This window comes from Battus philenor, unplaced genomic scaffold (assembly GCF_028537555.1).
Source record: "Battus philenor isolate CCGP_79_NKW_IND1 unplaced genomic scaffold, ilBatPhil1.0.hap1 SCAF_24, whole genome shotgun sequence".
Lineage (NCBI taxonomy): Eukaryota > Metazoa > Arthropoda > Insecta > Lepidoptera > Papilionidae > Battus > Battus philenor.
Window position 1 is genome coordinate 7317925 of NW_027181687.1, and position 15479 is coordinate 7333403.

The 15479-nt window shown below is 32.4% G+C and overlaps 2 protein-coding genes across 2 annotated transcripts in view; one reads left to right on the forward strand and one right to left on the reverse strand.

Annotated features, from left to right (window-relative positions):
- Nucleotides 1-2208, forward strand: part of glu (structural maintenance of chromosomes 4-like protein gluon) — a 36413-nt gene extending 34205 nt beyond the window's left edge. Inside the window, exons 22-24 of the mRNA XM_068768105.1 lie at nt 397-514; nt 1451-1634; nt 1981-2208. Coding sequence (XP_068624206.1) covers nt 397-514; nt 1451-1634; nt 1981-2139 — 461 coding nt within the window. The 3' untranslated portion in view covers nt 2140-2208. The remainder of the gene's footprint in view (nt 1-396; nt 515-1450; nt 1635-1980) is intronic.
- A 941-nt stretch (nt 2209-3149) lies between these two features.
- Nucleotides 3150-14933, reverse strand: Gint3 (GDI interacting protein 3). The gene is made up of 9 exons (XM_068768107.1): nt 14844-14933; nt 14238-14590; nt 10916-11052; nt 9702-9843; nt 8524-8618; nt 7038-7191; nt 5899-6056; nt 4817-4946; nt 3150-3686 (listed from the first exon to the last, which is right to left on the reverse strand). Exons 2-9 carry the CDS (start codon nt 14487-14489, stop codon nt 3411-3413), a joined length of 1344 nt encoding a protein of 447 aa, XP_068624208.1. The 5' UTR covers nt 14490-14590; nt 14844-14933; the 3' UTR covers nt 3150-3410.
- Between the last annotated feature and the right edge of the window lie 546 nt (nt 14934-15479).

A 15479-nucleotide genomic window follows, 5' to 3' on the forward strand; every position in this document is an offset into this window, starting at 1 on the left:
GTACCATTTATGAAATTAAAAACGCAAATTTTCATTAAAAGTAAATTGACGGAAAAGTCATGTTATTCAATAAACAAATATTTATATCATAAGAATCCTTGGCAATGATATTGCTTGATTATTTTGTTATCATTCAGGCTATAGCTGTATAAGTGGATGTATATAAATCGGTATTGTTAAACTTTTTCTAAAAGATGTGTTTTTGTGGAGTTTGTTCTTGCTTCTTCTACACGACTATAACACCTTACGAAAGAGAGTGTAGAGTACAAATAAAATAGGTTATGAAAAAAGTTCACGATCAAAAAAGTCCTCTTCTGTAAAAGTTCCAACATTGGATATATAATTTTTATTTGAATGTTTATAGCCTGGATATAAAGAAAATTATATTAATTTCAGGTTTTAACACAATAACAACGAAATTGAAGGAGATGTATCAAATGATCACATTGGGTGGCGATGCGGAATTGGAACTGGTCGATTCTTTGGATCCGTTCACTGAAGGAATTATATTTAGGTAAAAGAACCTACATTTACGACTTATATATTAACAGCATATATACATATTATATAAATGAAAATCTACAGTGTATTTTACATTATATATATAGGATTTAGTCCTGTCAAAATCAAACATTTGTTTATTACTGGAACTTCTTATAGCATTTGCAGAATTATTTAAAATTAGATTAGATAGGATGAGTAATCTGGTCTGTGAAGATGAATGCCAATTGCATTGCTAGAAGATCTCCTTAAATCTACTGCGCATGTCGTCAGACCCTAACACCGTACCTGGCCTGTCTCGTCGCCGTGGGCAGGCTCAGAGGACGCTGCTGCCCATATTCTGAAAACTATTTTTGTGAGAAGTGGGCATCCTATATAATTAATGCACAAAGTATGAATTAAATTAGATTGTATCCCGGGAATCGAACCCGCGGCCTTCTCTCGCATGTCTCAACTCTACAGCGGTAGAGCTACTACCACTGCCCGGTCAGTCTACCTCCCAAGGCACTGAGTCGCACGGTGAATTTATGGAATATTGAAAGTTATATCTCTGTAATACATCATAAGTAAAACAGCCAGTATCTTGTAAAGTCAAAAATTAAAATTAAGTAATAACTATGTTTATTTAAATGCAGGAAATATCGTTATTTATAGACCATGTAATTAAAAAGGAAGATTATATTGGTACAATCTTTTCTTATTAGTCTATCTAGTTGCAAGTTGCGTATACAACATGTGGTCTACCTTTGTAGTCGAAAAATAAAGGTTTTTTTATTCTTCTATTATTATTTTCCAGATTAACAGTAATTTGATATTAAAAAAAAGTTTATTTGTAGATATAACATAGTCTTCATGACTAATTATTTCTTGTCGTAGCAACAATGTCTAATTGTATTGAGATTGAATATTTAATAAAAAGCATACTAATGTCGTTGTACTAACTTATCAGTGTCCGTCCGCCGAACAAATCGTGGAAGAACATATCAAACCTATCCGGCGGTGAGAAGACGCTGTCGTCGTTGGCTCTAGTATTCGCTCTGCATTACTACAAACCCACGCCGCTCTACGTCATGGACGAAATAGATGCTGCGTTGGATTTTAAGAATGTATCCATTGTTGCCAATTATATTAAGGTGAGACTCTTTATATTGTGATAATAGCAAGTATTTACCTGACATTTGAAATTCCATTTTCCTAAACACACAAATATATCATTTCAAAAGCTAGACCTCTCTTCTGAAAATAATGGATGAAAAAAAGACATCAATAACTACTGATTCATTAAGAGCCCTTTAATGCTTTAAGTGATTTTTATGTGTAACACCTTTCCTATCTGTTACTTGATACTTTTTGTGGGAGTGATTGAGTAAGAAAGGATGAAAATTAATTAGAAGAAACTAGATAAGTGATATTAGATGAGAAATAAATGTTTATCTACTATGTTTATACATTCATTGACAACCAGTCTCTGCATTTCAGGAAAGGACAAAAAATGCTCAATTCATTATAATATCTCTGAGATACAACATGTTTGAAGTGTCCAATCGTTTGGTGGGCATTTACAAAACTGAGGACTGTACAAAGTCGGTTACCATTGAAAACAAAGTTCCCGAGCAACAAGCCCCGTGTGATATATAATGACACAATTTTTGATTGTTATTGTCATTGATTGTAATAAATTTATACAAATAAAAACAATTATATAACATTGTATTAAAGTTTATTTTAAATTAATGGAACAGCACAATATACAAAATATATTTTAATAAACAAATAAATTAGCTCGACGTCGCGTAGTACATGTTTACGTTTAGAAAAATAACCATAGATTGATATTTGGATACACATCCAAGTGTTTGCTAATTATGGATAGCAATTTTGTTGAAAAAATATCAGGATGCGATAGCGCGAATTTGATAAAGCAGGTACACTCTGAATAGTTCTTTCCCATAATTTGTATTAGAAATCGATTCCATATAATACCAGGCATTTGATTTGGTCGGTCAGAAATATTGATATTTTATAAACACATTTTAGTCATGTTCAGTTTGTCTAAAAGATATTTCCGACGAACCAAATACCATGAATTCATTCGAATATCGCATCTATGCATATAACTTAAGATCTATATCAATAATATGCATTTATTTAAAACGGAAAACTTTGTATTGAAATATCTTGTTCATATATTGTTTTTTTAATGACTATTTTGGACATAACCCAGAGATCAAATACTTGGACATACATTTATTAAGTGTTGGCCAATTAAAGAAAGCAATGATGTGTAAAAAAATTCGGAGAAAAAGACCGAGACAGCAGATAGAATTTACTCTCCGTTGTCACTTGTTACACACTAATTGATTTAAACAATATATATATTTATATACATATATATATGTATATATACATACATATATTTTATATATCACGTATATAAACTATAGTAATATGCCTTTTATTTAGTGAAAACTTGATACGGAAATTAATTCATGTTTTTAGGTCATACTTTTGGTAATGCCTGCAACATAATGTTAGTTAAGTAGATTTTTTTATATTGAAAATTAATGTTGGATGTTCTGACGTTACATATATTAGGATTAAGATTTTTTTCGATAGGTGTATACATTGAAAGCTGCTCAAGAATGCTCATATAGTCATTATTTATAAGTATATAATTGAAGCCCTTCGTCATGTTTAGACAAGAGTATACATTCAAACCTATTATAGAAACAGACCATAATAAATGCATTTTTAAAATACAACAATGAGGAGAAATATAAAAAGTGATGTTATTCTTTCTTTTTAATATTCAACATGGAAAGCTTTAAATTAGAACGTAAAATGAAATTAGTAATCACACGTTCATTTGTGTGTTTAATTTGATTTATATTTTGTTGGAAATATCCAATTTAAATCTCTTGCACTAGGACCATGACTTCTGGTTTCAAATAAACATCTTTATTAGGGCTCTGAAATATTTCTTCGGCAACTGAAGGATGCCAAGCGAAAGTGAGTACCGTAGCTGGCACTAATCGTAAGTCGATAAGGGTTTTATTCCCATCTTCCTCCAATATTAGCTTATGTCCAGTTGGAGTGTTAAGTATGAAAGGTAAGCCGCTGTGTTCCAAATTGTCTTGGACGAACTCATGGATTTCATTATAGCGTTCGTAAACTGAAAAAGTTCCCTGTAAATATTAAAAATAAACATTGCAATAATTGTATTGTTAGGTTTCATGAAATTAGTAAATATTATAAAATGTAATAATATTAATTTTAATTCATAAAGAAACAATAAAAATCTTGTAAATATACTGTAAAAGCAACAACCGAGCGGTGCCATGCGATTACCCGTGTCAAACAAAAGAGCGCGGCAATCTACTACCAGCCCCATCTATCGGGACAGTTTGAACACAACTAACAAGTGATGTCATTGATGCGATGGACCAAGTATTCATTATTTGTAAATTCTATGGTATAGCCCAATAAATTAATCTCGGTAGACAATAAACGTAAATATACGACTGACCAATTACACGATCACAATTTTAACGTGAACAATAAAAACAAATATAGCACACTACATTTATATAACTATACGAAATGCGAGTACGTGAAAAGTGATAGTAGATAACTAAGGGAATAATTGTAATAAAATTTAAAAATATGTATACATATTTTCAAATTTTATTACAATTATAATTAAATTAGAAAAAATGTAGTACGTCTATATTATAATGGCTATATCTTAAAGATAAATCCAAAATTAATTTATTCAACATTGCAACTTAACAGGACTTTTATTGAAGAAATTATTTTCAACTGTTTGATTTTACTCTGTTTTGCCAAGTGTATAGTTGTAGAGGAGAAGCAGAAAGAAACCCCATGAAAACATCTTTTAATCAAAATTTAAACAATACCATTTTATGCACATACTATTTGCCAGATATAGCCTGATTGAATACAAAATAATTAAACCACACTTTGCCAAGGATTCTTGTCATTTAAATATACGTTTTTTGAAAAATAGGTCTTTTACTTTCGATGAATTAACTTTTAAAATGCGTTTTATAATTTTATAAATAGTAGTCCTATAATGTTTTGCAAAATTGTATTAAAAAATTTGGATCTGTTTATATAGTTTCGAAATTTTGGTACAGCCAGTTTTTCATGGTGCCTTGTAAATACACTATGGACGTCCTGCATTAATTTTTAATTATATAGTATTAATTAAAGTAAGATTATCTTGACACATGTTGTCCAGCATGGTAAGTAATAAAGTTACTAGTTTATAATTTGCTATTAAATAGGGCATCACCTGCAGAAGAATACCATCGGGGAAACGTATCCTGATGATAGCAAATTTATATTTCCGCATTTCCCGCAACTCGTCCTTCTCTCGCATGGCTTTAGTGCGTAGCATTTGGCTCTTCTCTATGGCTTCAGTGCTGAAAATATATTAATTATTATTATTACTGTAGTTGCAGAACTGGATTTTATTAATTCTTCTTCCTCTTTTCAATGGACGCCTTCTGCACGGTGTACACCTCCAAAAATCGCCACGTTGACCGGTCTTGCGCTGCTCGCATTCAGCAATGTTTCGCTGCCTTATAAATACCAGGAACTGCTAATTAATTTGGTTCATAGTATATAATACTAAAAATTTAAAACAAAATGTTTACTCATTGCTATACTAGAATAAGCCCAAGTTATATTTGCCCTCTTCATAATTTTCATCATATTAGCTGTACGATAAAGGTTTTCCCCAGGGATTTCCATTGCATTTCATTAATTGCAGAAGCCTGCATCTAGTGCTTTCAGACCACCTTAAGAAAGGTTGTCTATCTACCTTGTGGTTAGCTTTCCTACTCGGCGTTTGCTAGTCCGTGATATCTACTCCAGAACCTTCCTGCAGCCATCTGTTCTACGTGCTGCGCATTTATATGTGCTTTTAAATAGTCTATAATTTTAACCAGTAAGTTAGCACCGATTCGGAATGCCGATCTGAAAAGCCTGCCAGAAACGACAGTTGCCCTTTAAAACGAATTTTAAATTTTTTGTTTAATTTGATTTATACAATTCAAATATCTATCATATATATCCGATCTCGAGTGGTTTATGAATAAAGGTTATGAATAAATATTTAGGAATTTTTAAATACAAAATTTGGTACAGGACCCCTAAGTTTTAGAACAGAGTTTTTAAATTTCTATACTTGTCTCAAGGTACATCATCCCTGTTAAGCTGGCTGCCAATGAAAATATTAGATTCTCTGATAAATAACATCTTTCTTTAAAGCATCATCTTAACCTCAAACAGTACTGAACCGAAAGACTGCGACAAGTCTGATTTTAATCTTTTAAATATCTTGCCAGTTAAACTTAAGTAAAAAAAAATTACCGAAGCTGTTGTTCTCGTTTCAACTCCTCCGACGATAGCGCGTAAAATGAAGGCGGCAAAGCCATTTTATTGGCCGCCTGGGACGGCAGAAGTACTTGCAGATTTCTGTCCAGTTCCAATTGTATAGGCTCCGCCGTGCGTAGTGCATCGATTAAAGTCTAAAATAAAACGTAACAGGTAATAAAATATCAGGTACACCCAATGTTTAATCCTTAAACGCTAAATGAAAAATCGAATATATATAGGCCACCCGGCTCACTGGTAAGCCATATATTACTGAACTGTTTAAGCCATCAAAGAATTTTAATATTAAGGATGGCTATTCGTTCAAAGATTCCAATGACTCTTTTACGACCAGGAGTTTCACTTTCGAATTCTATGTGGTTGGGTCCTTTCTCGATTCCTACTCCAATTAATCAGCAATGACGAGATTTGTATACGAGCAAAAAATCAATAGCCCAACAGATTGGCAAGTTGAATTAATGGTGAGCAGGCCACATAGCATGCAACGGCTACTCGGGCTTTAAGGTTCTAAAGCGCAAAGCAAGCGCAGCTGTTATATAAATTAACAACTTAAACAAAATTTATTTCTAAACAATTATAAAGTTAAAAAACAGTTATTGACCATGTTGCACCGATGGCATAATAGCTAAATTATCGCGGGATCGATTCCCGCGAGTCTTATATATAATTTAAACTTTTTCTATTAATTATATAGGATTGCCACTGCTCACAAAGAAGTTTCCAGAGGATGGATAGTAGTATCCTCTGCGAACTATAATACTACCCCGTCTGCCAAGCATGGTGATTATCATATAACCCCCCTTAATTATCTTTGGCGGATGCCTTGCTGCGGGCGTCTATGGGCTGAAATGACGAAGGAATAAAATGGAGCAAGATAGACAATGTCGTATCATAGGGATGTTCTTACGAGTCGGGGCTGTAAAGAGAGAAGATTGGAAGAAGAACTAAAATTACCTTTTGCTTATAGTGGCTATAGATTAGGAACAATTGAAGTCACTGAAAGAGATCTTTGAATCATGGAATTAAAATCCTTTTTTTAATATTATTATAAGGGATACCACTTATGTAACAGATATAACAATATATAATAACTGATTTTTAAGTAGGCTGCTTACCGTAAGACTTTCAATGGAAGTTACATTTTCCTCATGAAAGACTAAATAGTCTTCGTTGACACCGTCTGGATTAGGAAGAGTTTGTTGCATAAAACCGGCCGCTAAAAGTAATTCCATTGATCCTTCTATCGGCTGTACTCGATCAGAAAAAACTCTGCAAATTAAGTTATTTTGATGTTAAATAAATTGTCTATTATATTATTATTATTCATATCATTTATGTCTGTAGAAAATAGTAATATTAGTGAGAATAGCCCAGAGCTAGACTTGTTCAAAGTAACTAAGCTCAAGGTCAAGCATGGAATGTTATTTACTTCATTTTATTGGGGCTTCTTGAAGTTACTGGGCGTAATAGCTTTTGAGATGTTGACTAAGATTCTCACTACAGGAGTTTAGCGCTCTAATTCAAGAGTGTCAAAGTCACAAATATTGATTTATATATATTATCGTATTATGATGCTATTATTTAAAGAAACTGTCGACGTAGTTAGTAATTTAGTATAAGTTCGATTCGAAATCGATAACGAGTTATTGATAATGAAATGAAGTGAAATCATTAAAATGGTATAGCGGAAAATGAATGCTTCTGTGCAATGATGTATTTTTATAGTATAAGGACAGGAATTTATTAGGGTAATGAGACAAGTAATTGCATATAAATGTGTAAATTGAAGATGTATTCATAACAAGTTTTGGTTTTATTAATTGTTATGTATGAATTTTTAACACAAAAATTTAGTATTGCATGGTTATAATTGAAACATCATAACTATAGTATACACATTTGTAAAAAGGATCACATAACAAAGTCAGTCTTAGTTTATTGTTAGCTCTTTTTAACTCTTGAAGAATGTCATTAAGAGAAGCCAAATTGACTCTTATGACTTCGTGCAACTGGAGCGCGCCAATCCAGCTTTGTTTATTTTTAAGTTAACGGACCCTTACGCTCTGAGAACTCGACTCCGATGAACTGTAAAAGTCCCCAGAGTAACAGCATTAATTTCAACCGAGAATAAAAGTATTATTTTTATCAAATTTTTATCATTGTTTATGACATATGCAAGTCATCACTGAGAATTATATTAAGTAAATATTCTTCATCATTATCATCATGACAGCAGACAGACGCCTACTGTCAGGCATAGGCTTCTAATGACCTGTGTCGTCAGTCCACTTAGTGGGGGACATACTCATACCGCATCTACGGGCTAGTTGTCACCACTCCAGAATTTTACATAACCAATGTCCCATGGTTGCAAAAGTATTGCCCAGTTGTAAGTAATTCTTCGTCGTACGCAGGTGACCTCGGTTTTACTCGACTCTGTACTCCTCGTTGTAGTGAATAATAAAATGAATAAATAGATAAACATATTATTTTATACAAGAACTCTTAATATTGTGAGAATTTATCTTAGCTTGTTGATACTTCATCATCTACATCTTTCGATAAAAAATTTACTGTTATGATAAATAAAACCTTACCTACCTGTTAGACATTCTGATTTTCCGATATTTCTCTTCCTCTGGATAAGTTACAATATTTTCTAAGTATTTGCAAAGAGTCTCGACACAGGCATCTATCTGAAATTGCATGTGGTGCACATATGACATTGAAGAATTTAACATGTACTCAATACTCAAATAAATTAGAAATATAAAGTAAATTTCTCTATTATAAAGACGTCTGTATTTTTTTTGACTTATTCCGCGTGTATGAGGTGACAAAGCGTGAAAGGCGCTTAGCCTACACTTGGTTTATGTAACTTAATCCAAAGTCTCTTTCCAGAAACTTATCTCAGACCATTACATGAGATCAGTAAACGAAAAATAAATTGATGAAAATATTTTTTTTAAAGACTGTTATATTTATCGGAATTATTTTAAGTAATTTGTAAAAAGTAGAGATGGTCTATTGCTAAATATATTGGGTCTTATTGAACATACATTTTCAGGTTTATTTTTATTTATATTTTCACCATATGTCTCAAAAGTGATGAAATGGGGAACTTAAGTGTATAGTGATTGATTAAGCTCTATATAGATGAATGTATAGCTCTTTTATCTTTTCTCTTTTACACCAATTTCGAATCGCCCTGTATAAAGTGTTATTTCTGATATATTTATTTTATTCAAGTGGAATGTGACAGACCAATAATTTCTGGCAGTACAAAGATAGATAGTAAACAATAATTAATTTTAATATGTAGTAATCTTTTTGAAAACACTTTCTTACTGTATTATCATTAGTTATTTATTACTTTTGAAACGATACATTAATTTACAGTAAATGAGATGTACATTACAAATTGGTAGTCGAGCGATAAGGTCTGATATTTACGGCCTTAGGTTGCGGGATTTTCTGGGGTACAATTTAATATAATTCACGCTTTGTGCATTATATATATAGCATTACAAACAATTTTCAAGAAGATGGGCAGCATCATCTTTTGTATACCGGCATACTGCATTACAATGGCCAGCTCGCCTACTAAACGTGGCAATTATGGTATAACCTTTAATAGATATCTTTGGGGCAGGTCTACGCCTTGCCGTGGGCGTCTATTGATTGATATAACGATGAGGAAACAACAAACTGCTTTAAGGCTTTTACACCTGTATAATAATTTTGAACACATCCCAAAAAAAAAAATATTAATCAATTACCTTTTCCCTGTTGTTGTTGCAAGATTGTATAATGAGGCAGGCAGTTAAGCCTCTTTCTTCTTCTAGCTGCTCATACAGAAATGTTTTTATATTTTTCTTCCATTCATCCCGGGGTAGAATGTCATTGCTTATAAGTGGACACCTGAAATATATTATAGGAAATTCATTCAAACAAAGTTGTATATAAAATTGGATACTTAAATTCATATTTATCGATACTAAGTTGAAGTGTTGGGTTAATATTAAGTTATATATTAGTAAATGATTGAAGTTGTCTCGACAATTTCATAATGAAACAATAGATGTAAATATTAGATCTCTCTTTATAACACAAGTAATATAAAAATTTAGATTGGAGTTAATTGTCTTGATTTAGTTAGCTAGCTAATATGGGTGTTATTGTTACAAAGAAAATAAATACATAGTTGCATAATAGTAAAGAAATAAGTACTATGGGTAGTCTCATCACACGAGGCAATTTTTTGCATACAACAAAATATGGAGACAGAAGATTTTAGTGATTTAAATCTATAACAGTGTAAATTGTAGCACTTAAATTTTCATGTTTAAAAATGTTTTCAATCTTCTGCCAGTCTCTTCAGGGACCTGTAAAAGTCGCACCATCTCTAGACTGAGGCATGTTGCTGACTTTCAGGACAACGAGTTTACCATGGGATAAACTATACATAAACAATTTGCTGCCGGCCAAAACAAACCAAGCATGACTAACTATGTACTAAAGCAAGACTTCAGCGGTCCAAAATCCCCAATTAATATAGATAGAAGTGTTTCTGGAGTTTCTTCCACCACATCTCAGTGCTAACACCTTTCTATGTGGTAGTTACATTAACTAAGAAGTATTCTGACTGAATGCTGCCTAAGAGTCAATGTTTATCTCTTAGGCAGCATTCAGTCGGAATACTAAATGTGTGCTCAATAACAACCCTAACATAGATCCCATTTTGCCAAGACCACTGTTCTGCATCCGTCCAAGCAAACAAAATCTTGGTGGCTTCTCCATCCGGTAATGTAAGGAATATGTAATAGTTGATGCTAAGACTCATGAGGAATTCATCAAGCCATGCCTATGTGAGTTTTTTGCTTTGCCTTTCTTTAGCACTCGGAATCAGTAAATAACAATTGGCAACAATGTTCATCTGTCGAAAAAGAATATGATATATTTATAAAAACAATAATATTCAAAAATTACATACTTGAAAAATACTCCAGATGCAGCAAAGTTCTTAGGGATGTCAACATCAAGATCCACTGACTTTTTTCTTTCTGATATTGAAGGTATATTTTCATTTTCACCTGCTTTCTCATTTTCTAACTCTTTTCTAACTTGCGCCTATAAATAATTAAAGTATTATAAGTTACAATATATATCAAAAAGTGCCAATGTCATACCTATGTAGGGAAAAACAAGTAATGAGCCTAGAAACAATATTCCTATGCATATTTGCTGAAGTAATAGTAGAGGAAAATTTTAAAAATTATGGCAGTGATTTTGTTAAGTTACTAATAGATAAATAAACACATCCAGAAATAAATGGGGATGGTTATGCATGGAGCTGCTTTGTAACATCAGTCAAATCAAAAAGGAGAAGATTGACAGAAGACCCAATGTTGCCAACATAGCTCGAAGAATTGCTTGTCTGATAACAGAAGGAGTCTCTAACTGCATGTAAGTAGTTGTTATCTGACTTTCGCAAGTGGGTATAAGGGAAATTTTTATTTTTGGAGTCACTGAAAATTTATTGATTCCAAAACCCAGGTATCTTTTTCTACAAAATGCTAGCCTTGTAAAAACACTTTACTTAAGGTAGATCCAGATAACCAACCTCTGAAGATGGGACAATCTATTAAACAACTAAATAAATGATAACCTAACCACAAAAAAGCAAGATCTTGCATCTTATTGTAGATATGCTATGGCATCAAAACATTGCCTTTTTAGTCATGTACCATTGATGTAATGGGTCTAATTTCTGTAGCATATATATATATATATATATATATATATATATATATATATATATATATATATATATATATATATATATATATATATATGCTCACTTTGCATAAGAGTTAGCTTTAATCTAGCGGGCATAACTCTTTAAGAAACCCAGCAGACCCTTGATGAAATTGGCAATCTCAAGAAGATTCCCTCTTCTTTGTCTTGTATAATCTCCACCATTGAGACAAAAGCTTTCATTCTGAGATGACATTTTATGTCATAAATAATTGGCACTCTGGTGTCCTTCATTCATCACAGATTTTAGAACAAAATACAATACCCAACATTTTATTTAACAGATTCGATATATTTTTTCATAAACACAATAAGTGTTAGCGACTCTATGTTAGGTTACTGGAAGTAAATAGTAAAAACTTTAATTATGTGACCCTGAATAAAGTAATTATTCGAAAATGTTACATTAATATTTTTTTAATTAGAATGTGAAAGTCCAATAACTTCTGTAAGTAAAAAGTTTGCAGAAACAGATACTAAACAAATATTAATATGTGTTTTATGCTAATTTTAAAGATGGTCTTACTTATTATATTAACATTACGAGGGTGAATCAAAAAATTCTTGGAATCAATATTAAAAAATGCAAAGATTTAAATTATAATATTTTATTTTTCTACATAATCTCCCTCCAATGCAATGCATTTAGAATAACGCGTTTCTAACTTCCTTATTCCTTGTGAAAAAAAATTATTTTTTTGACTTTCGAAAAAGTCCTCTACGGCAGCTATAACCGCGTCATTATCGTGAAATTTTGTTTCACGAATTTCCTCTTTTAATTTTGGAAATAAGTGAAAATCACTTGGGGCTAAGTCCGGAGAATATGGTGGGTGGTCAAGGAGATTGAAGCCCGCACAGCGGATTGCGTTGAGCGCAACTTCCGATCGATGAGCAGGAGCGTTATCTTGAAGGAACAACAAGCCCAACGACAGTTTTCCACGACGTTTTTCTTTAATCGCTTCACGCACTTTCGGGATTAAATTTGCATAATAGGGTCCAGTAATCGTCTGGCCTTTTGGCATGTAATCAATAAAAAGGATTCCTTCACTATCCCAGAACACAGAGGCCATAACTTTGCCAGCGGTAGGAGCAACACGAAATTTCTTAATGGATGGAGAGGATGGTCGTTTCCAAGACATGCTTTGTCTTTTAGTTTCAGGATCAAAATGGTGGACCCACGTTTCATCCATGGTGACAAGACGACGGCACAAATTATCCGAATCACGCTGGAACATTTCGAGATTACGCTTGGAAATTTCCAAACGTCACTTTTTGTTTTCGTCGGTTAACATTTGTGGCACCCATTTTGCAAACACTTTTTTGAACCCCAGTGAATCAATTAAAATGGATTGAACGCTACCAAAAGATATCTTTAGGATCTCAGCTATATGTTTTATAGTCATTCTTCTGTCTTCCAAAACCAGATTCTCAACCTTTTTGACATTTTCTTCTGTAACGGAGGTTGAAGGCCGCCCAGAACGCGGGTCATCTTTACAGCTTGATCTACCTCTTTTAAATTCAGCCACCCAGTACGCAACCGTAGAATAGGGTACAGCATCCCCCCTATGTCTGCTGAATGTCCAAAAAAATTTCCTTTGTAGACATTTTTTTCAAACTGAGATATTTTAGCACCGCACGTAACTCACTTTTATCCATAATTTTAACTTTTTAGCAACTCGTTGCACAAAAAAATTTATTACATGCGAACGAACTGACAAAAACAAGTGACAGTCTGCATAAATATAGTGGGATAGGCACTCTTTAATTTGAATATCGAACTTGATCCAAAAAGGTTTCATATATATGCACTTCTAAGAACTTTTTGATTCACCCTCGTAAATTATTTACAACATTTGACAGTATTTATTTTGTTTTAGAGTGTATCATTCATTAATTGACATCAAGTAAGCTTTGTGTTTACTCCTTTAAATATTTTAGACCTATATCCAATCACTTTGCATACAGATCAAACTGGCAAGGTAAAAGCAAAAATGCTATAGCAAAATCAAAGCCGGTTTGTTTCTGAACCTAGATCTAATATCTATTTCTGTTATTTAATTGACTAAAATAGTTGTTACACACAACTTACTGTAGTGTGACCTTATCACCATGTCAGGCAATAGCCGCCCACAGTAAGCCATTGATCTACCCCAAAGATTGCCATGATTGATATTGTATTGCCCACATCCAGCAACTTCACCCAACAAGACTATTTTGTTAATACACTTAGTGCGGAAGTATTGTTACCAAGTCCACAGTGAGCTACTAGTGTCTACCTTTGAGCGTTACTAAAATACCCTTTGGCCATTGGTTCTATAAATGAAGTATCATGCCCATAGCCTTTTAAGACAAGCAATTTTTCAAGCTAAATCAGTGATCTTGTTTCTTTTGCAGATCTGATATTGCAGCAAAACTCTGAGCATAGCTCTCTTAGTAGTAAAAAGAAAAAATCCAAGATTTAACTAATTTTAGGAAATTAGTTAATGGTGATTTATTACCTTTATAGCAGCAAGTGATGTGTTAAAGTTAGGATTTTCTCGTTTCTGTTGCAACCGGGCCAAAGCAGCTTCAGCAGCAACTTTACTCTCCGCAGACAACCCTGATCTTTTCACAACTTGAACCTCCTTTCTTGAAGAGTCAGAACTTTGACTACTTATTGTAGATTCTGTGAGCTTATGACCAGGCCCAGCTAGTTTAAATTTAGCATCTGCTTTCTTTTTTTGAAAGAATTTCTTAATTTTATCAGCCATTTTATATCCTTGGGGTGTGTTCTTTAGGCAATTTAAGTTTAGATACACTTTCTTTAAGTTGTTCTATAGTAGCTGATGTTGCTGTAGATAAGGATTGTTATCTGTATTGCATGTGACATAAGCAGAGTTAAAAACATTACTAAGAAAAAAATTGTAAAGTATATTAGGTTAGTGTATTTATTTGTAATTTCTTTTAAAAATATGTTTAATGTTTTAGATTTCATAACAAAATAATAAGTAAGAAAATGAAAATTTTAAGTCTCTAATATTTACTCGTGTAATTGTAAATAAATAAAAAAAATGCAATCTAATAACTATTTATTTATTTACCTGTACGATTAAATTGAAACTTACCAGGTTTCATAAAACGTTCTGAAATACGTTTTCCGTAAACACGCCAGGAAATAAAAATCAATAACAAAGTAAATAATAGAATCAAAGAAAACGTTTTGAGTAAAAGGAATTGGAACTCGTTAAAATAAAAAACTTCAGCAATATCTTCATAAAAAGATAATTCGCTCAAATTAACAAGGGTTTTTGGTAAATTTTCTACCGGCAACGAAGATACACACGACCCGAAAAAGTCTTTTGCGAAGGTCAAAGTATCTTCTATCTGAAGATACAAAGCCTCATAAAGAGATGAATTAAAAACAGCTGTTTCAAACAAAGACATTACACGTATGAATTAAATTAATGAAAGGAAATTTTACACGAAAAATAAAATGTTCATACTTAGTCACGAATCATTACATGAGACATGTCATTTTGACACTTCACCACATTGCCATTATATTTATTACAAACAAACGTGCATTATGAATACGCAAAACAAAATATTATACCAAATAATTTCGTGATACTTATCATTTTGTGAATTTTTATTATACACTATTTTATCTATTTTGAAAAAGTAAAAAGTTAATATAATTGTTAATTACCATTTTTCTAGCTTTTTGTACAATAAGGGGATTCAGTGGTTATTTTAAAATT